The sequence below is a fragment of the Callionymus lyra genome, chromosome 1, assembly GCF_982586985.1.
Source record: "Callionymus lyra chromosome 1, fCalLyr1.hap1.1, whole genome shotgun sequence".
NCBI classification, from domain to species: domain Eukaryota; kingdom Metazoa; phylum Chordata; class Actinopteri; order Syngnathiformes; family Callionymidae; genus Callionymus; species Callionymus lyra.
In genome coordinates this window covers 23,877,195-23,898,074 of record NC_141818.1, presented here as the reverse complement: position 1 = coordinate 23,898,074, position 20,880 = coordinate 23,877,195, and the positions used below count along the sequence as shown (strand labels likewise).

Sequence of the window (20,880 nt, the reverse complement as noted above, 5' to 3'; positions counted from 1 at the left end):
TACTGTGTATGGGTTATACATAGAAAAAAAGGAAATCTAATCTACATGGTTGAAATGATTGTATATAGTGATAGGTGGATGACACTTGACGCTGAACAATCCTTCTTGCTCTGAACAGCTTTTATAGTGAAACGGCATGCAGTTTTAAAAGGTGTTTGTGTGAGTGGGACACTTCAAAACAAGTTGCTCAAATGCTCGATAGAGTCTGCAAGAACATTAAAGAATTGCAGCATAATTGAAAAAGATTGATTTGCACCTGAATCTGATACGTATAACTCAAGATTGAAAGTGTTATAAGTGTACATTATGTTGGTAATAGTTGTTGTCTTTACAACAAAAAAAAAATGTATGTACATTAAGACAAGGGAAATGTGAACAGAGGGATGCATTGTTTCCTTTCTAAGCTTCATTCTTCTGCATTTATCTTTTAGAGAGTTTCAGAACAGACAGCTGCGTCAGTTTCTCCTTCCAACCTGTGACTGAAAATCAGGTGAGTAACCATGTTGTTAACATGAATATTCACAAAGCAGTTTCCTCCTTTCAAAGTCTCCTCTATAATCAATTGCTTTGAAAAGTTTATTATAGCTTTTATAATGAAACTTAACATCATTTTTAAACTGAGGGCGCTACCTACAGAGCTCTAAAATAAGGACACGCTTCATGAAGCTTCATGGGGCCATCACTACATCTGGTGTCTCTGTACAATGTAAAAATTCAGCTGAATGTTGAAGGTTTATTTTTGTCTCAACAGGTGGTGCAGCTCACTGCATTCAAGCCTTCAGGTAATACAAGTACTGGTGGTTTTTCACATTGAGCTGAAAAGTTCTGAGAGACTTTTTTGAGAGTAACAATTGTGCCAAGGGAAGGAAATGCCTGTTTTTTAAAGATCTTACCGAGGTGAAAGTAGACAAGATAAGTTTTATGTGTGAGTTAACAAGAATTCAAAGGAAGGTCTGACTTCTTAGATATCTTGGATTTGCACCTACAGCATCACAGGCGTGAGTTGGACCAGCCTTCTGCCGTGCCATAAGCAGGATTTCTGTGCTTACAATAGGTCCCGGGCCAGCGACCCTGTGAATGTGTTTTGTTGACATAAAGGTGCAGACTGACACAACAGATGGTCCAAATTTCTCCTTATGGTCACCTAAGTGGCCGTCATCCTCCAGAATGAACTTCCAGATACAGCCATTAATGTTTGAGTGTAGCGGCTGCCGGCCTGTGCTGGAGTGCTCATTGTTGAGCGGTCGCACAAAGACAAGTCGGTTCCCATCATCAGGAGGACATGTGTGTGTGTCTATTCATAGCGTCTGCCATTAAGCACTTTAACACCTGCTCTCTCCCGTGCTCCCCTTTCTCCTCGCCTCCATGTTTTTATACCTGAACCCGTTTTGTACCTGAACACAGTTGTGTGTTGCCCCAACACTCAGCATCCAGCTTGCACTCCTCCTAATGTGTTGATCTGTGTTGTTGCAGCTTGTTGAAGAGAAGAAAATCCTGAACCCATAGACTGGACCTGATCTTGATACATGCACATCGAACCTACTTAAAAACATCTGTTCTGAGCTTTCTCTCTGCAATAGAACAATAAAAGGATCCGAAGGATGAGATGTACCTGTGTGATTGTTTCAGGGACTGAACTTCATGACCTTAACTGTGATGAGGAAACTCGCTCAAGAATCCATAAATTCTTATTTTTGTTCGTGTTTCAAGACTCCCTTTTTTTTCAAATTGCTCCTAAGCCCAAAACATATTTCCAGAGATATATTTTTAAACATTAGTACATTCCCATCCACTTACCCGCTAACCTAGTTTTGATAAGTTGCCATCAATCAAATTTCAATTGACAATCGGTGTTTAACTGGTAAATTAGCATACACATGAGCCACTACATTTTACCACAAGGATCCAGAATATGTTTCAATTATTTGTTGGTCCAACAATTAGACCACATAGAATGTCCCATTGGATCGTTTTCTGTCAGCGGATGGTCAAATAAAATCAAGGATGAATCCTACATTCAATTATGTTTTGGATTTGCTTGAATTTAACATTGCACATGCATTAGTAAATGAACAAGACGGGATGGTAAGTTGGGGAAGATTCTGCTCACATCTCTGTCTACAATAAGCAATGAGCAAAAAATATCAAACCATTAGGGAAACAAAATATAACTTGAAAAGCATGACAAAATGTGATCCCAACATGTCCACCCATCCATTCCATTCATCTGTCAGAGAGTGTCAGGGAGTGTCTTAAAGAAGAATTGTTTGTACTTGGCATGTCATTTTGACCAATCGGCATCACATTGCTGTGGCTGCAACTGAACCATCTTTAGATGTTTGACAACATGTGACTCATTTCTGAGCTGAACATGACTAAATGGTAAACTGTATTTGTTTACAATATTTAAACTCAGAGGGAAATATTGTGAATTATAAAAATTGTATTCAATTGATTGTGGCTATGTTACTGTTACGATTGTATAATTGTTGAATGAGAAATAAATCTGATAGAAATAGCAGGTACCATTATTGTTTGACCGCCAGACACAGTTTCTTCTTCTTGAGTCAGTTTGTGAATGGATTCAAGGATTGTCATTCCAGTCAGTAGAAGACGATTATCAACATGCTGATGACAAAAAGATGTCTACCTACTTAAAGTTGTGTTCATCTTCCTTCCACACTTATTAGCCGGCCGGAGGAGCAACTGCTATGATGGTTTACCTTGTTCCAATCAAGGAAATTGCAAAAAAGAAAATCTAAACCTTAATGGGAAATTCTAATCTTTTTTGTGGCTATAGTTTTAGCTGATGAATAAATAAACCCTGTAAATTCCTGGTCTGTTATTTTTCATGAGTAGTTCACCGTCCTTGTGACCACGGTCATAGATCCTCATCACTGTGGTTTATTTGTGAAGCGTCTGAAATTAAAAGTTGTTGCAAAATAAAAAAAGAATCCAAGTTCAATATTTTCTGAATTTGAAGCATTTTTTTAATTAATCTTAAAAATTTCATAACACTTTAAATTCAATGTTAATGTAAAGATATAGTTGTAATAGTGTCACCAGACAATTCCAAAGGAGTGCAAAGCTACTTGACGATGTGTACACTTGGTTAGAAAATGTACAGGGTCTCAAAAAGCTTACATTCATTCTCATGTTCAACCTGTGACACACATTTTATCTTCTCTGGGTTGCAAGTGTGTGTGTGAGTGTGTGCCAGAACCAGAGGCCAGTGTAAAAGTACTCTCTGGCTGTGTTCAGTCTTATCCGAGACAACGCTTCATCTTTTACCCTTCAAAATGTTAGGTTGTTTGCAGGTGTACACACATGTGGTTTATTGTCAGTGTGTAGTTGCTTCTCACCATCATCATCCCAATACTGATCCTGGATCATGTTTTCTCTGCTGGGAGCTTCAAACGCGTCTGACCCTTCGTCTTCAGTCAGAAAAGAGAACCTGACAAAAAGAGACATTTTGTCTTGAACCACTTGACAGGATGGTTTTTTCTCGGCTGACAGATTCAGTGTGGATGTGTCTGATTAAAAGACCCAGATAAAGGACAGCCATGATTTCATCAATAACAAGCGCTAACCAAGGAAGCTCAACTTCATCTCAACACCAGCAGCAGCACTGAAGGAGAAATGTTGTCCATCTTAATAAGAGAGAACCTTCAGATGCAGGATTGAATCAATAAAAGGTTCATACAGTTTGACCCCTTTTTTCCACTGAAAGTGGAACCGCCGTGGACTTTAGTGGAAACCAGGGGTCAGAGAAAGTGTGAAATGGTGGTCGATCTGTCTTTTGGGTTCAGTTTCACCCCAAGATTTTTCTTATTCGTCTTTTCTAATCATGGCCCTCCTCTTCATGATCTAATTTGCCCTTTACCTTGTACCCCCATATGTCATTTGGCCAACCTTTCTTCTAGAGTTCTCTCTACAGTATAAACTGCCACTCATTTGTTATATATTTGTTATATGAATCTTCAACTCTGACTCTTCTAACTTTGCTTGTTTTTTATCAGAGCTGCTCTTTCCAAACATCCATCTTGGCTGGTCTCACTACTGTTCTAATACTTTTCTCTCATCTCTAGTTGGTATTATTGTTTTACAGATCACCCCATTATTCAACGCCACCTAATCCAACCTACCTTCAATCTTTTTTTCATACATTTCTGGCTGATATTTCCACTGATGTCATTGGGTTTAACCTTTTCTAAAATCATCTAAAATAATTACAAGGAACCTGAAAAAAGATTTTGGCTTCATATGTATTTTTAGATTATTTACACCTCAATCTCTCTCTCTCTCTCTTCTCTGCATCATGTCTTGTTTTACAACTTTTTAATCCAGGATCCTCTCCATGGCTCTATCAGTACTGTCCTTAATCTACACTTCCTTCCCTAATCTCCCCGTCTTTCCTCTCTCACAGTTGTATTCCCTGTCTAGGACCTGTGCATTAAACAGTCCTTTTTTTAACTTGATTTTATTTTCTAGTTATTTTTTTCATTTATAGTTTTTTTTTCTCAAGCTTTTACTAATGTTCATGCTTTTAACTTTTTCTTGTGAAATAACACCAAACTACTGAAAATGAAATCAATTTAAAACATGTATCATTTTGTAACAGCCGATTAAATACCTATACACTAGAGCCACTATAATATAAAACACACAGACATTGACTCATTGACTTTTATTGGTGTGAAGCTATTACAATAAAATATATTCCATACAAACAAAATGTTTTTATTTTCTCTTGATGGAGAAAAGCATATCGGTCAAAGACAGAACAAACTGTCAGCTCACAGGAAAAACAATTGTATTAATCAAATCACAACAAAAGCTATTGGGACATAAAGCCATTCCTGTGTTGGAATGAATCTTGCAGTAGATATTCACCTCACAACATAAATACTCTGTACAGAATGAAAACGCAATTGTGTGTGTGTGAGTTGTCAGGCGGATATTAAGGCAGGTGGAGTGATTGTCTACAGGGGGTGAAAGCCGCGTTTCTAAAAATCTCTAGCTGCTGCTGCTGATTGTTTTATTACTGGATGTGGATGTTTTTTGATTCTTGTTCTTTATGATGTGTGAGTGCCACTTCAAGAGGATGTCTTTAGTTCAGTTAATCTAGTCTCAATTCTGATATCTGGCTGTAGTGCCAAATATTTCATGTTGCAGATTCATGCTTGCATTTTGATTTGCTGGTGATAAATTCTCCATAAAACTGCAGAGTCTTAAAATAGTCGTTTTTTCTTCAAAGTCCAGAGCGGCTCATCTTTGCCTGTTTTGTTCAAGGTCAATGTTTTATCGAGCACTGTCCCTGTTACAATAAATAATGCAACCTTGGCATTGGATCCTCGTCTTTTCTAGGTATTTTGAATCGGTAACACTGGTATACTCTCGAAATGTGATGCACAGAGCTATGATGCTGGAAAACTCTTTGACATCGCTCCACTTCCCTCCACTTGCAAACTCTTTGCTCTGCTTTATCACAAATATTATGTTGACTACAACAGTTTAGTGTGATGAACACAGATCAAGAGACAGTTGAAGACGATGCAGCAGTAGTGAAGCGACGCTTTGAAGGACAGTCAGAGTGGCCAGATGTAGGATTTAAAGACTTCATTTTTGGATGTGGCAGAGATGAACATATGAACTTGTCTTTAAGGGTGACTAAGAGCGACAATGAGTAATAAAGTTTATGTGGAGTGGTTTGGCAGGGAGATGTCATCGACATGTAGAGAAAATAAACTGTTGATATGTTGGATGGAGTAAATGAGAGCCTTAGATGCCAGGTGTACGTTAAAGTAGTTGTTTTTGATGGAACTGCAGAGTACGACTGTTTGTGCCTCTGCCTGGTGAGACCAGGATGTTTTTTACTCCTTAAACGATATGCAGCACAAATTCATTTTTTTTCATTAGCTATGTTTTTCACTTCAAGCTGATTTACTTAATATTTTCAATCATCCGTCAATTGGACCTCCAAATAATTTCGTAAAGATTTTACAAAACGTTCACAGATATCTTTAACTGAGTAAAAGAAAGTGCTTGGATGGCAACTTTATATACGTTAAGGCACCATAGACCTAAAATAACAGCCAAATACCAAAAAGTCATTTTTTCATAATGTGGAATTTGTGAAACAAATTAGAAACAAAATGTTCTTTTCATGTGTATACAGTGAACAACATTGTTTTCATATGGGTTTACATCAAGGAATGTCGTGGAAAACACAATGTAAGTGTGTTAATAAAGTACACTATGTAATCATCTGTTTCATTGTCTTAGCAGTCCTGTCAATCAGAATTGATCTGCATTTGATGTGCCTCGCTTGTTTCAGTTAACTCATTATTAAAATAATAATATTGCCCTTTAACCAGATCTGTGATGGTGCTGTCAAAATGTGTTTGCATGAACGCATCACTGTGAACTGAAAGTGAACAAGCAACAAACAGATCTGGACACTCTGACGGAGACAGTTGATGACATTATTGTCAGAGTCTTGAAAGACAATATCAGGGTAAAAGTGCATAGCAGCTGAGGCACCTGAATGATTGAAACGTTAGAGATGATTTAGTGTATCTGATGGAGGCTGACTCTCACAGCTGTCTCCATTTCTGATGTTGGCCAATAACCTATACACATACTGCCGGGCTCATGTTCCAAACTCCACAGAGGTCCAGTCGAAAACAAATGATAGTTGCAGCGCTGCCAGATATCCTTTAAAGCTTGTCATGGATGGAACGTCTTCAAATTACAAGAGAAACCCAACTCACACACATCGTCACCCGGAGAGACAATATTCATCGGAGGTGCTTCACACACATGCTCGCTTGGCGTGCAGCATCTCGATAAGCAGGTTGTTGCAAGGCACCTCCCCGCTCAGGTGCATGTAGCACAGGTAATCCTCAGCCTGTGTGCTGAGAGCACGCAGCTCCGGCAGTCGCACAACCAGCTGACTGAACTTTTCCTGAAACTGAGGATAGGCTGACAGTGTGTACTCCAGTAGAGCCCCGTTCACCTGCTCCTGGACGCTCTCCACAAACGCCTGGTTCTCCAGCAGCTTCACATCTGTGAAGAAAGAGCATGTCTTAGCAGGAGAGAAACATTGTGTCAGAGAGCCCTGCAGCATCTGCTCATTGAACACTAGATATTCTGAATTAAGAAGAAAAGGACATATGTTAAGACAGACAGACGTGGTGATGCCCTTGAAGGATGAAGCGACATCTGATCTCTGTGCATTAATTGTGGTCACCAGAGATGATTGGGATCAGAATAAAGAAAACACATATATACAATATTATAAAGCTAAAATCCACCTCTTTAGTACAACACGCATGCAGGAATGCACTGTTGTACACCGTTGTATCAAACACACTTACATGCACACAAAAAGTGTTGGATAAAAGATTATTTATACATTATCTCATACGTATATCATGTGATGACACTCATACATAGACAAAAATAAAGTTAATGACCACTTATACGCAGAAATCTTCAGACTATAACACATACACAACACCACAGTCCAAAGGTTGTTGTTTCAAAACAATGTTTTAAAAAATACGGATCTCTTCATTCTTTTGTTGACTCAAACCTATGCTGTTATAAAGAAAAGTGTGTTTTTGTGTTTCTTTTATTTCTTTTATATTTATTGACTTGATTTGTTAAATGCCGTTAATTGGCACATATTTTCAGTTATTTAAAGCATTTTGTGTAAACGTAAAAATAAGTAGCATATGATTGATATCTATATTAAATTAATTTAGGTTACACAAATCAAATTATTTATATTAAAACTCAATGACATAAACACTTCAAAGTAATTACACACATACTCTCAGACTACATCTTTAGACACCTGGATGTTAGGGACATACTGTTTTTATGCATACACACAAACTCAGCATCGACACACACTTTCATACAGTGAGATTTTAGACACGTGTGTACATTTTCACATGTGATATTCATATATTTTCATGTTTTACGCAGACAGATTGAAAGCCTGTCACAGTGCACACAGAGACACTGCACAACAAATGAGGCGGTCGCAGTAACCACTACCCCATGGTAATTCTTCCTAGCATATTTCATATTTTTCGTGCAAAGGGAAATGATTGGAGCAACCGTGATAAACCTTCCCAACTGTTGATACACAGCTCAGCTTTAAAACTAACAATACGGTGGAAGTGGTGGTGAGTGTAGCCGCTACCTGCAGGCCCAGGGCCTAAACAAACCTTTTAAACATCATCCCAGCAATGTGTGTAAGATTGTGTTTACATACTGTTCGCGCCTACATTGTAACCTTGCTGAAAACGAAATTAAAGAAGGTACAACACTATTTATTTATTTGTGAAAGGCTTAAAAATTAGATAGGGTAATAAATGTTGTCATCCTTGTACGAATGTGGACGTACATGCTGACCTGCACCTCTAAAGGGTCAAACCTATGCATGGACACTAGATACATCGATTTAAAGGTTCTAAAGGTTGAAAGGATTAACGCAGCAAACGTCTGTAAATCCATCTAATGTGTTCTGGAGTGATGTAAACACGTGTCTGTGTAAGAGAGTGACAATAGTGGAGCCCTCCGGTGGACCGACATTCATCATCAGCTAAGCCCGTCTACACGAATCTATTCAGTCAGTAATTAAATATTTTGAATCAATCTTTTCAATGCGCTTAAGGGCAATTAAAATACCCCCCGACACAAGCCTGACTCTAAAGAAGAGGTAGAGAAGCTGCCGGTGAAGAAAATATTTTCTGCCTCTGACAAGTGCTCTCCTCCATTCAAAAGCTCTTTGTTCGCCCCTAAACAGCAAACACTTCTGGGAATCTGTGCAAGCCGCGTCTCTGCTCTTTCCATCTGTGCAAGCCGCCACATGAATGTCGACTCCGCCATCCAATGATAGAGACATCCATTACTCTGCCTTTGAATGTCATTAGCGGACAATGAAGGAGGATGTCTTTGTTAATGTTGGCTTTTCTCTACACTTAGAATTTAATTAAGTGAGTTTAGTGAGGAGAGGTTTGAGAGAACAGGGCCAGTTTAGAAAACACTTGTAACCTTATGGATAAATAGGTTTCGGCACACTATCCAGCGATTGTGACACTGTTTCATAGCAGCATCGCAGCTATTTATGAGCGCGCCATCGGAACGACCCCACAGCCTCAGCAAGCGGATTGAGATTTGTCGAGTATGCTTGATTAAACTATCTAAAGACCCAAGGATACTGCCACTGTTATATTAAAATACATTTAGCTGCTTAAATGTGGAAAATTAATGAAAATGACACCACACTTTGACCCTGCAAGAGATTATTTTAAACCATGTAAGTGTGTGTGTGTGTGTGTGTGTGTGATGTAGGGCTGGTGCACTCACTGGGGTTGAAGAGTAGAAGGAATTTCAAACAGGCAATTTCTCGACGGTCCACCTGCAGCGCCTGCAGCCGGGCAGCCAGCTCCTGACCCCGCTGCACCAGGCCTGACAACGTCGCCTCTCCCTGGGACAGGATGGAAGACAACTCCACCTGCGAATGTGAAGCAGTGTCAGCAGCAATAGCGTACTCCAAGCTAGTTTTTCATTTTGTTTAAGAGTACCAAGAGTAAACTTTCACAACTTTGCTAAAAAACATTGACTTCTGAATGCAACTAAACAAATTCATTGACACAGTTTAGAAATGAATAGACCATATATTTCAAATTAAATCACAGACTTTTTTGCTGTCTAGAAGATGCTGTATATCAATTATATAATAATATATAAAAGATTGTTTTTGGTAAAAGAAAATGTTGGTTACTTGTGTTTGATATAGCTAAATGTTCCCGATGACAACAAGATAGAAATATAAGCCGTTTTCATTGATTAAAACATGACTTTTCGGAGACTAATACCCGACTTAACTTAAAATAGTATTGATGTGAATGGAACCAATATACCATAAAATGACAGCTAAATGCAAACTCAACAAAACCTCAAATGAAAACAGTTTAACAAAAACAAAACTAGTGTGTCCAGTAAAGTAGAGCAGCTGCTTTGACACTGTCCAGTGTCAAGACAAGACCAAAGCCAGGTCTGTACAGTCACTGTCCAGCCTTTGTTGTGTCTTGGTCTCCGCTGTGACATCTTATCTATTTGTTAGAATTAGGGAGAAGATCTGAACCTGATTTAGTAGAGCAGCTGCTTTAATGTGTGCAGGTGGGTTTTATAAGAGTTGTGTTTTGTATTGTTTTATCTGAAGTAAGCAAAACATTTAGTCTGTTGTTGTAAAATTGTCACTGCGACATTCTTTGTATGGTTCGTCAAATCTTGACCTCATTCAAGAGACGACTGATTGTTTTAAGCAATTATGTTTGTGCATATTATTACTTTTTTATTTTATTTTTTATAAAGCCGTTAGGCTGTAGTTGGGTGGAATGTAGGCATCTTCAATACTGTAGAGCGCAGAAGGCCTAATGATGTTGTGTTTGCCCGTTTGTCTGTGAGGGAAGTAGTGTGTAGGAGTAGTTACCTCTTGGCCCGTCACCAGCAGGATACTCTCCCCCTTCCCATGTTGCACTTGTCTGAAAATATGATCCAGCACCAAAAGTTCTGACCAGCAGTTGTGGAGCAGTTTCATCTGATCCCCCACCTAAACAGAACACACACACGCAGGAACACACATGTTAAAATCAGTCAATCCATCAATTCAGACCATTTGCAAAAGAGAACATTTGTATGTGTCGGTGTATTCATACAAAAAAAACCTTTTCATTAGGGGGAGAGGAATGAAGACATGAATCTGAAGCCGGTTCCTGTCAAATAGCAATTCAAACCAAGTGCTTAAATCTTAACACCCCTGATGTGCTGGTCTAGAGGAGGGGTCGCTGAACGTGTTTTCAAATTGAGCCCCATCCCACATATTGTCTATGAAGTGAAGGACACCGCAGCCAGTTCTGCCACTAATAGACCCAGACAAACATGGGTCTGACACAGAGATGACTGAATAACTGTCTGCCTGCATCAAACAATATATTAGCAGGGGAAGATGAAGGTCCTCTTATATAGTACTGTGATGGGGGTCTGGGTGTACGCTGATAAAGGAAGGGGTTAAGGAAGTAAGAGGTCTTGGCGACCTCCCCGCATTTCCTCTCGAAGAGGAGTTGGACTCTGAGCCTCGGCCAAGAAAGAAAAAGACTGAAAACCTCCTCTGATTCGCTGAACATTTTCATCTGGATGCAAGTGTGTGGATTTGGGTCGGAGCTTGTTGAAGTGCAGAAGTGGTCTTTTGCTGTGTAGTAACCTGTTTGACCACGTCGCAGGGTTTCTGCGGCCTCATGTCTTTGTGTGATTCGCATCTTACTAGTGTGTTTTCACTCGGGCCGCGTGAGCACACAAATGTATTTAACTTCAAGCTAAATTAATTTGTTACAATAATAATAATAACACATTTTGAAAAGTGAATAAATGAACTGAATATTCTGTCTATTATGACATAAAACAAACAAACAATCGGAATATTAAACAAATGTTTTTTCAAGGTTATCATTAGATTGTCCTACTAATCTCAAACACTTTTCATTCTTATTATTACATTGTGTATATTGTATTCATTTGAATGTGTGTGTGTGTGTGTGTGTGTGTGTGTGTGTGTGTGTGTGTGTGTGTGTGTGTGTGTTTTATCCTGCAGCAACATTGACTTCAAAGATAACAAGAAAGTTTTTTGATTCTGTTACAGAACAATCTTACTTTGACCGTTTTTAACTGGCCTATAGTGTGCCGAGAATTCTATTGATAGGGCTGAATTTAAAAGTTCAAAAAATGAACAAGAGCATTTATTTACACTGCCTAAATCATTAAACAAACATTTGTGTTAATAGCGAGAAAACGGGAGTCGCCACACCTTCATGTGGATCCAATGTTTTCAAGCCCAAATACGTAACATTCCAAATTTTGTTTATTGAAAAGCGTAACTGCAACATTGTAAAATCACCCTTGTTCATTTTCAACAGGTTCATTTTTAATAAAAAATAATCTTGTTCTGGTTTTCTGGTTTTAACTTCCTATTAACGTCAAAAAGTCTCACAGTACTTTGTATGAAATCACTGTCTCTGATCGACTTAAAGTCTAGATGGTGGTGGTCACATGGGTCTCACAGACTCAGCCAGGTAAAGTAACATGGTTTTTAAAAAATAGCTACTACATTAGTGATGACTATTCAAAATTGAATCAATTATTGCAGACAATGAAATGAAAAAACGTGACATTTTGCTACAGTGTTAAAACAAATAAAACCTGGCCTACTGGCATTTTTAATTCTGTGCCTACAATGTATCTCCAGGTTGTATAGAATTGCAGAGTGACAGACTGTTTATTCATGTAAACAAATGATACAAACAAAAGCTGTGCATTCTACACATCTGTGTGAAATGACCCTGGCAAAGAGTGAACCTTTTATGATGGAGCCACAATAGAAGTTGTTCTGTGTGTGGTGATGAAGCGTCTTCTTTTCAGCAACTATTTATGTTGAGAAAATATACTTTATTAGTGAAAATTTAAGGACCAACTATAGGTCATTATTTTATCGCAACAAAAAGTGATGAGTGGGAGGAAAAATGACTCCAGAAAGCTTCATACATCCTGCATATGATTCCTCAATATGTGGCTTTTACAAACCCAGGTCTATATATTCTTCCCATTCCTTCTCATCACGTTTCTGGTTTGATGATCTTCACACAATTGTGCAAACCTCCAGTTCAGCTACAAATATTGATGTGCCATTATGTCCCTGCGCTGTAACATCTGCCGTGTGCGACACATGAATAGAAGCATCAAAAACAGAACGCAACAAAGGAAACCCCGTAAGAACTGCAGCACACGCTCACAAGATGGTAACAATGTAGTGGAGGAAAGAGCAGGGAGAGAGCGGGAGAGCACTGGCGTTCTCCCGTTATCGTTGGCATGGAATGTAATTATCCAGACCAGAAAAACAAGTTTTTTTTTCCAAGTCAGAAAATTCTCACTTTTGTATTCACTTAGCATGTCTGTTTTGAATAAATGGAGCTCAGGATGTCACCTAGTTTGATCATGTAGAAAACACAGTCGACCTTAACAGCAAACACATACTGGATTCATTTGACACATTACGAGGGACTCTCAATGCACCACAAGCTGTTTTGGAGATTCAAACTACACTAGATCAGCCAGTTGGAAAAATAAAATTGCTAACTCCTAATTTTCTTCTCTGTCCTCTCTGTTTAACAAATTGTGTGTGTATTTTTCTCATTCTTCTTGAAAAGCATATTTGCGTGTCCGAAAAAGTGCTATATAAATATGATGTTTATTATTATTATTATTAAAATATTCCGAAAGGAAGTTAGAAATTAAATACACAAAGTTTTGCTGTAGTTCTGGGTATGTAACAGTTTTAAATAATGAAATCATTTAAAAAACGCCAAAAAGTAAGCAGAATCTTTATTTACAAACCTATACAAAAAAAACAACATTTTCTTTGACCTAAATATTAACACGTAGGAGGATTGAAGTTGGAATTGTCAACTAAATTGTTGCAAAAAGTGTTATAATTATTATTATTAGTGTTATTTATTGTTCATAAAATGTATTTCCTTTTCATTTACTTGAAAATCAAATAATTTAGTGCTTTATTTATTATTTAATTCATATTTACTGTACTGTACTTTACTGTACTAAATTGTAATACGTTATGAATATGTTGCTGCTTTATTTACTACAGAAACAAGTGGAATAAATCTTTCATGCTATCATGTCTTTGGTCTATCCTGTGCAGCCATGGGAAAATGAATGAGAGAGAGAAAGGCAGATAGTGCCAGGTGAGGCTTTAACTGTTCACCGTCTGCGGATATCAGCCGTGTGGAGGAGTGTTGGAAGCACAATCAGCTCTTTGTCTGAGCAGGCAGGAAGAAAGTATATGTTGATGAACCAACACAATGTAATAATGCCAGATGTTGTCACTGTTCAAATGTACAGAAAGTTAAAAGCAACATGTGCATTCACACTGTCTCCTTTCTGCTCTTCAATGGCATTCACAGCAAGTAGTTCAGAAAATGTGTTTCCCTTTTAAATATTTAGTGCAGGTGATTAACAACAATAAACATGCTAGATGTTCACAACCTAAAGACATCAACTGCCGGAAGTCTTGGAGAAAACCAAATGTAGTCAGTGCCAAATATTTTGTGTTTTTAAACAGGGAATGTGAACCATGACAGCCCCTGCATGAATACACATTTCTTCAGACTTCAGAGTTTCGATCTCAAACTGCCTTATTCTACAAACAGAGCCAGATAACATTTAATTGTGTTTCTCATCATGGTGAGCTTCAGCTTTTTATTAAGGTTGGCACTGTGGGCATCTTTTAAATGTACAGTAGGTTGTGAATGCCTCAGTTAGCATGTATGTATGTGTTATGTATGCTGCAATGTAAATGTGGTGTTTACATGGAGAATATTTTTGAGTGAAGAAAATGGAAATTCATTTAACAACCTCCCTGATCTTTGAGCAACTTACAAATCTAATTTGTATGTTTTGTTGCACAAGCAACTGTATTAAGATAGAGTGTGAAACATCTAACTACACAAGAGCTGTGTCCGGAATAAGACGATCACACAATCTCTAATTTGAAAAACATAATCTGAGCAACCAGAACTAAATCCCTAGATCATCATCATCTTTTTTTCTAAATAGCCATACTTCCTCTTCTTTGTAAAGCCTCATAATTTAATTATTTATTTTGTTCATACTGTACAATAGCATTAGGTACAATCTTACACAGCTAATGTGTTGATTTAAGTGTTTTTTAAATAGATCTTGGACCTCTATTGTACTCATTAGTATGTGTCTATTTGTACAAAACTCTCTTTTCAGTGAAATATTTACATTAGAAAATTTGATTAAGCCCCGCCCACTGAAAACAGTTTGTTCGCAATTAGAGTAAGACTTCAACATTAGAATCATGTGAGTCAGGACAGTTGCGATTCTATGTAAGTAAGTAAGTAAGTAATATTTATTTATATAGCGTGATTTGAAGTCGAGCGACGCCAGTGGACTAAAGTGGGAGTGTTCAGCCCGACAGGAGACCACATTTCCCATGAGCACTCGCTAAACATCACAAAAGTTGCCATGTCATGGTTTGCAGGAGTTTAATTTCCATTCCATTGGCTGAATGAAGGATGTATACTGATGAGGTAATGAATCAGATTGTGGATAATGAATATGATACGTGTTATGACATAATATAACTTATAATAATATAACTTTAACTTTGTTTTAGTAACGTAATTTGTCCCTCCCCCCACCACAACCAGTGCAATATGTAGTATGTTCACACCATCCCCAAGAACTTTTACAGTGAAAATAAAATCACACAAAACACCTCAAGTCACAGTATATGAGTCATTTAAGTTGATGTGTCATCACAAGTTATTTTAGTACAAAAATATAAAGGTACCCATAACTACCGAGAGCTGCTTTAATGTTGTTATTAAATGGCATTATAGGCCCAAACATAAACTTTTTTTTAATACATTTTCCCACAAATAGATTTAGTATAAGATGAGATATAAGTCATAGAAAAAAGGAAAAGAAACAAATATGAATATGAATATGAATAACTAAACGTTAATATTTAAAATAAATTAATTGCTATTATATATATTTGATAATTCAACTAGTAAGAAATATATTATTTAATTATATACTAAAAGTAATACAATTATTTGCCATATTTGACTAGAACTTTTAATAATTAAATTGTTTGATTTGATTTACTTACAGTAATTAAATTATTTTCATGGTGAATTACTATTAAAAATTATGACTTTTAATAAATATATATAAACAAAATGTATAAAAAAAGGAATATTTACTGTATCTACTGTAACTATGTTTCTTTCCTACTAATGACTCAGAAAACTAAAATAGCCACAACAAGTGTATTGAAAAAGTAAGGCTAGTAGCTGTAGATGAAGGAGAAGTACATCTGAATTTCCTTCCTCAGTGTTTTTTTTTTTAGAAATAGCCGGAAACGTAAGATAAAGTGTAGCTTTCACTCGAATAAAACATTCATACTGTGTCTCAAAATGTGTGAAGAAAACTGTTGCCATCCTGAATACGAACCTGTAACCACAGGGTTGTTTTTTACGAAAGCAAGTCTAACTTGGTGAACTCGTTCAATTATTGATCACCCAACGAATCAGCGTTCTAGAGCATCGTACATGAATGTTTGAAGATGAAGCAGTGAGTCCACATTGATGGGTAACATGACAATTATTATTGGTCCCTGAAGTGCATTCGTAGCCACAGTTGTACGATGGCATGTTCGGCTGGGTAAGGCTCCTGCAGGGATGCTGTGATCGTGATGTCACTCTCAAGACATCACCATGGAGATGTCACCATGGTAACCGCATTGTGGAGACAGGGAAGTGATGTCCTTGTGGACATGTGACTAGCGTGACAGTTTCGAGAGTGTGTCGTTGTTAACAGTCTGAAGGTATTATAAGAATTAATTTTTCCGGAGTCATTTCATAATTCCACGGCAATTCATGTGGATTGAAGACAACACAGACTTGTTCAGTACTCACTCTGAGCTCCTTGAAGAAGATGCAGCTGCGAGCCCACTCCACTATGGAGAAGAGAGTCTGGTCTGCCATGCGACACATGAGGCTGAAGGTGCTGGGCTTCTCCTGCCGGCCCCGGCTGCTCTGCTCCTGCTGCAGGTGGGACACGATCTTGTTCTGCACCACCAATTCATCGGGGTCACAGCTCAGCATCTCCAGCACCAGCTGGGGCAGGCTGGGGGGCTGCGGGGAGCCTGATGGGTACACCTCTGGGTAGGGGTATCCTGTCAGGGACTCTGGGGAGCTGGTGTAGTCGGGGAACTCTGCTTTGATGACCCTGTTGGGTAGAGCTGTGTACTGGTACTGCGTGCTGAGAGGCAGGTGGGACTGCATGGTCATGCCCAAGGACTGGTCGTAAAGGTTGGCCTCGTAGTCTGTGGGGTTGAGGGAGTTCGGTGTGGAGGGGAGGAGGTTTTTGGAGATGGTGGGCAGGCTGTGTAAGGTCCCGGTGAAGCCATAGTCAGTCTGTAGTGGAGAGGCTGGCGGAGGAATCGTGCTCTCCAGTTTGAGGCCGCTGGATCGTATCAAAGCTTTTTTCTGCTGCTTCAAGGCTCGATCTCTCTTGTACATCGGGCCAAATTTATTCCTCCCCCCACGCATGCGGTCTGCACGCACCGCTGCAACACAGAACACAAATCACGAGGATGAGAGTGGAATCAAAATCACAGTGATTCCTACAACCGACGCAGATGTTGCTTTGCTTTCCTTTTTGGGCCTGAGAAGAATTCACAGACTGTCGTGTAGCCTAAATAGAGCGCTTGATTTAAAACAGGGGTTCATCTGCGGGGTTTTATCAAGCGGCCCAGAATGTGTCCCGGCCTCAGCGAGCAGGTGCTTTCCTGCACAACTGTCAGGGAATTAACCCCATATCACGAGTGCAAGCGAGACCCCGCAAATCATCTTTTCTCTGCAGTTATCACAGGAATTACTGTCCGCGTGCAAAGTATACAACAAAAGCATTTGATCATATATAGAACATTAAAGGATAGTGGGCCTTTTTCTAAATAACAATACATCTTTTTTTTCTAGATGGTTTACCTTCCAATCTCATGCCGACATTGAGACACTTCTGGAAGCGACAGAAAGGACATCTTTTCCTCTGGGTCTTGTCGATTTTACACTCCTGGTTTTCAGCGCACGTGTATCTTTTGTTGTTCTGCACGGTTCTCTTGAAGAAGCCCTGGAAGGTCATTAAAACACGTCATTTTCACGATTAACGCTTTCGTTTATTGTCGTACGCGTATGCGTGTGTATGAGTGTATTTAGCTTTTCAGTGTGTCCGCATGTGAAATAATATCTACGACAATGTAAATATTGCTGCACAGAATTATGAATCAGCAATTTATTTTTGCGTAAGTGCACGTCCGAGCGCTGTGTTTAAAACGTTTAAATTGTATAGTTTCGTTACACAACACTGCACCAATAAGTACACTTGGAAAGTATTTTTGAAACATGTTTCTCTGTGCTACGTTTAAAATTGACATTTTTTCATAGTTAATTTAATTCGTATTTGTATGAAAAAAAAAACAACAATCATTTCTAAATTTATCATCGTGGTAAATATTAAATAATAGACTGATTTAAAAGAAATGTTCTGATCTTTCAGTGTCTGGAGGGAAGTATAGGCCAACTGCGGCCTATACCTCGCTATTAAAACAAATCTGTTTTTTATTTTCGTTTTCTGTATTTTTTTTCTCTTTAACGAATTTATTAAAAATATATTTATTCTTAACAACGATAAGATATGTTTGGCTTTAAGAACCATGGCGGTTTGTTTTTTTAAAATTCATCCAATGTTTTATTAACAATGTTTTTATGATATACGACCAAAGCAAATGTATGTGAGAAAACGAATAAAAGGGGAAAAAAAAAGTAAAAGCGTGTTTTTTAGCACTGTGCGTGTGTGTGCATGCATGCGCGTGTCTGAGTGCATTGGTGTGTACGGACGCGCGTGTGTGTTCTGTACCTTGCAGCTCTCGCAGGTGAGTAGACCGTAATGATATCCGGACACTTTGTCCCCACACACAGGACACAGCTCTTCCAGGTCGTCGTCATATGTGTATTCCATAACCCTAAATGTCACACCTGGATCCAACACGCATTTAATACGTTAACTTCACACACGCCTTAGTTCATCTGACAAACGGCTGACAATGTATAATTGCCATCAACGAAGAAAATGTAAATGTGTGTGCATGTAAAAAATAAAATGATTAAAATATGATAAATAATTATCGTATGACTAATATATATTATTGTCATCTTTGAAATTCGTTTTTTATTGAAATCGTACTATTATTGTTATAATTAGTTAAATATTATTTAAATCAGAAAAGCCGCTTGAGAAAAATATATATTTTTTAAATGGCAGATCTTCGACTGGTATATGAATTTCAGCAACCATGATTTTCCATTTATTTCGATTATTAAGATATTTAACATAATTAAAAAAGATGTTCAGTGATAACGTTACAATGTCGTTTTTTGAATCAAGTATTTTTATTGTCCCTTATTTCGAAGATATTATTATTCTTCCCGCCGCCAGGTATACGCTTAATATTGATGTTTTTAAAACGTTTATTTAAAGAAATGTTTTTTGTTTTTTTTTCATTTTACTGCACTTAGAATTTTAAAAAAGGTCATTTCAATTTGGAAACATCTTTATCAATCATGGCTTGAAAATAATTTTAAATTAAAAAGAGTAGTCGTGACAATTGTTAACGTGCTTCTATGTGTATGATATCAAAATATGCAGAAAATGAATATAACTTGGGAACGGTCCATGGATCTTATTTTAAATGAAGCAATAAACTACATTCAATGGCAGCTGATGAAGTCACAAATACCCTCACAACAAAACAGAATTTTCTTTTTAAGTTCTACATGTTTTGTATATATTTATTATTTTGAAGAAAGAATATGAATATGTTCTCTTAATCTCCAAAAAAAACTGTTTTAACCCATGTCCTTTTTGTTTCTTTAATTTTTTTTGTTTTCAAGACAAGCACATATATTTCTTTAACTGTGTTAATGGAGATGAAAAGGAGAGAGATGTGAGACTTACCGTGCGCCTTGTCTCCCAACATTAGAGTCTGAGCAGTCACTAAGGATGTCTGAGCGTTCACAGGGTCTGTTCACTCCCACATTGGCCGCCGATCTCTTCACTAAAAAGCTATTGAAGCGATTAATAAATATGTCTAACAATATATTTAAAAACGTGAAAGTGAGAAATCCGAAGGGAGAGGATGTGACGACGATTAATAGATGAATGGGAGCAGAGTGAAACTCCTGCGCTTGCAGCTCGTTCTTTACTGCCGTCTTATCGCCAAGTTACTCTCCTGCAACATGATTGGTGAAGGTGAAGTCACGTGACTGATGCTCGCAGCCTTTCGGATATGCGCAATTGATGGAGTTGCACACGTTCACCCGCCCAAGATCCACGCGCGCTCTATCTCACACACACACACGCGAGAAAAAGATCTTTCATAATTTGACTTTAACTATGATATGTTTGTGTGTTTGTGTGGACCATGGACGTACAGTGTTATTATTATCTGTATTATAAATAACGAAGTTTTTTAAGATGGTGGGAATGTTTTTTCTTTGTGCGCGCGGGCGCATGGTATAAATACTGTAGTGTGTATATTATCGTGTTATATATAGAAAAATAGGTTTCTGAAAAACCTTTGTAAATTAATCAATGTAAATATTGTTATAATACAAGCTTATTTATTTTTAAATACGTGAACGCAATTCATGTTTGTATCCAGTATATTTGCACACGTTTGTGGTTTTGATGAATCTGTGCGTGAGAAATGATCGGTGCGGGAAGAGAATCATGTTTGAACATGTATGTATGTGTATTTAGTTCGTTTTTTATATTGGCCTAAATGATTTGTTATAAATATAATCTATTATTGATTGATTGATGTGCACGCGCCCCCCGTTATATTTAATGCAATGAAAGCCAGTTTATCGTCACACTATATAATATGCAATATAATTGGGAGTGAGCTATGCTTTTGCTGGTAAATATCACCATCATAATCTGCTGAGTATCTATATTTACTCGTGCTGATTCAGGTTCTTTCCTCAATACTGTGTACAAATCGGTGGGATTATTATCAATCACTGCTGCTTGGTCAGCTTTAAAAGTCCGTGTCTATTGTTAGTGGATTGTTAGCTGGACAGGAAACAGTGGGAGGCTGCTGAGGTTCCGTCAGACTCTGAGGGTCAGAGTGTGGAG

General features: G+C 37.9%; 2 protein-coding genes across 2 annotated transcripts in view; one reads left to right on the top strand and one right to left on the bottom strand.

Moving 5' to 3' along the window:
• Positions 1–1,656, top strand: part of adgrd2 (adhesion G protein-coupled receptor D2) — a 32,967-nt gene extending 31,311 nt beyond the window's left edge. Inside the window, exons 23-25 of the mRNA XM_087809441.1 lie at positions 432–490; positions 752–782; positions 1,474–1,656. Of these exons, the coding sequence (XP_087665567.1) occupies positions 432–490; positions 752–782; positions 1,474–1,481 (98 nt within the window). The 3' untranslated portion in view covers positions 1,482–1,656. The remainder of the gene's footprint in view (positions 1–431; positions 491–751; positions 783–1,473) is intronic.
• A 3,061-nt stretch (positions 1,657–4,717) lies between these two features.
• nr5a1b (nuclear receptor subfamily 5, group A, member 1b) lies at positions 4,718–19,887 on the bottom strand. The gene is made up of 7 exons (XM_087798172.1): positions 19,699–19,887; positions 18,601–18,719; positions 17,673–17,814; positions 16,599–17,251; positions 10,514–10,633; positions 9,385–9,532; positions 4,718–7,068 (listed from the first exon to the last, which is right to left on the bottom strand). Exons 1-7 carry the CDS (start codon positions 19,718–19,720, stop codon positions 6,815–6,817), a joined length of 1,458 nt encoding a protein of 485 aa, XP_087654298.1. The 5' UTR covers positions 19,721–19,887; the 3' UTR covers positions 4,718–6,814.
• Between the last annotated feature and the right edge of the window lie 993 nt (positions 19,888–20,880).

What these genes read in the sequence shown, in the direction of transcription:
- nr5a1b (XM_087798172.1), bottom strand. Translation starts at nt 19,720, where the DNA reads ATGTTGGGAGACAAGGCGCACG. An exon ending in TCACCTGCGAGAGCTGCAAG is followed by an intron (nt 17,815 to 18,600) that starts GTACAGAACACA and finishes ATGACCTTCCAG; the next exon opens with GGCTTCTTCAAGAGAACCGT. An exon ending in CCTTCTACTCTTCAACCCCA is followed by an intron (nt 7,069 to 9,384) that starts GTGAGTGCACCA and finishes CTTTCTTCACAG; the next exon opens with ATGTGAAGCTGCTGGAGAAC.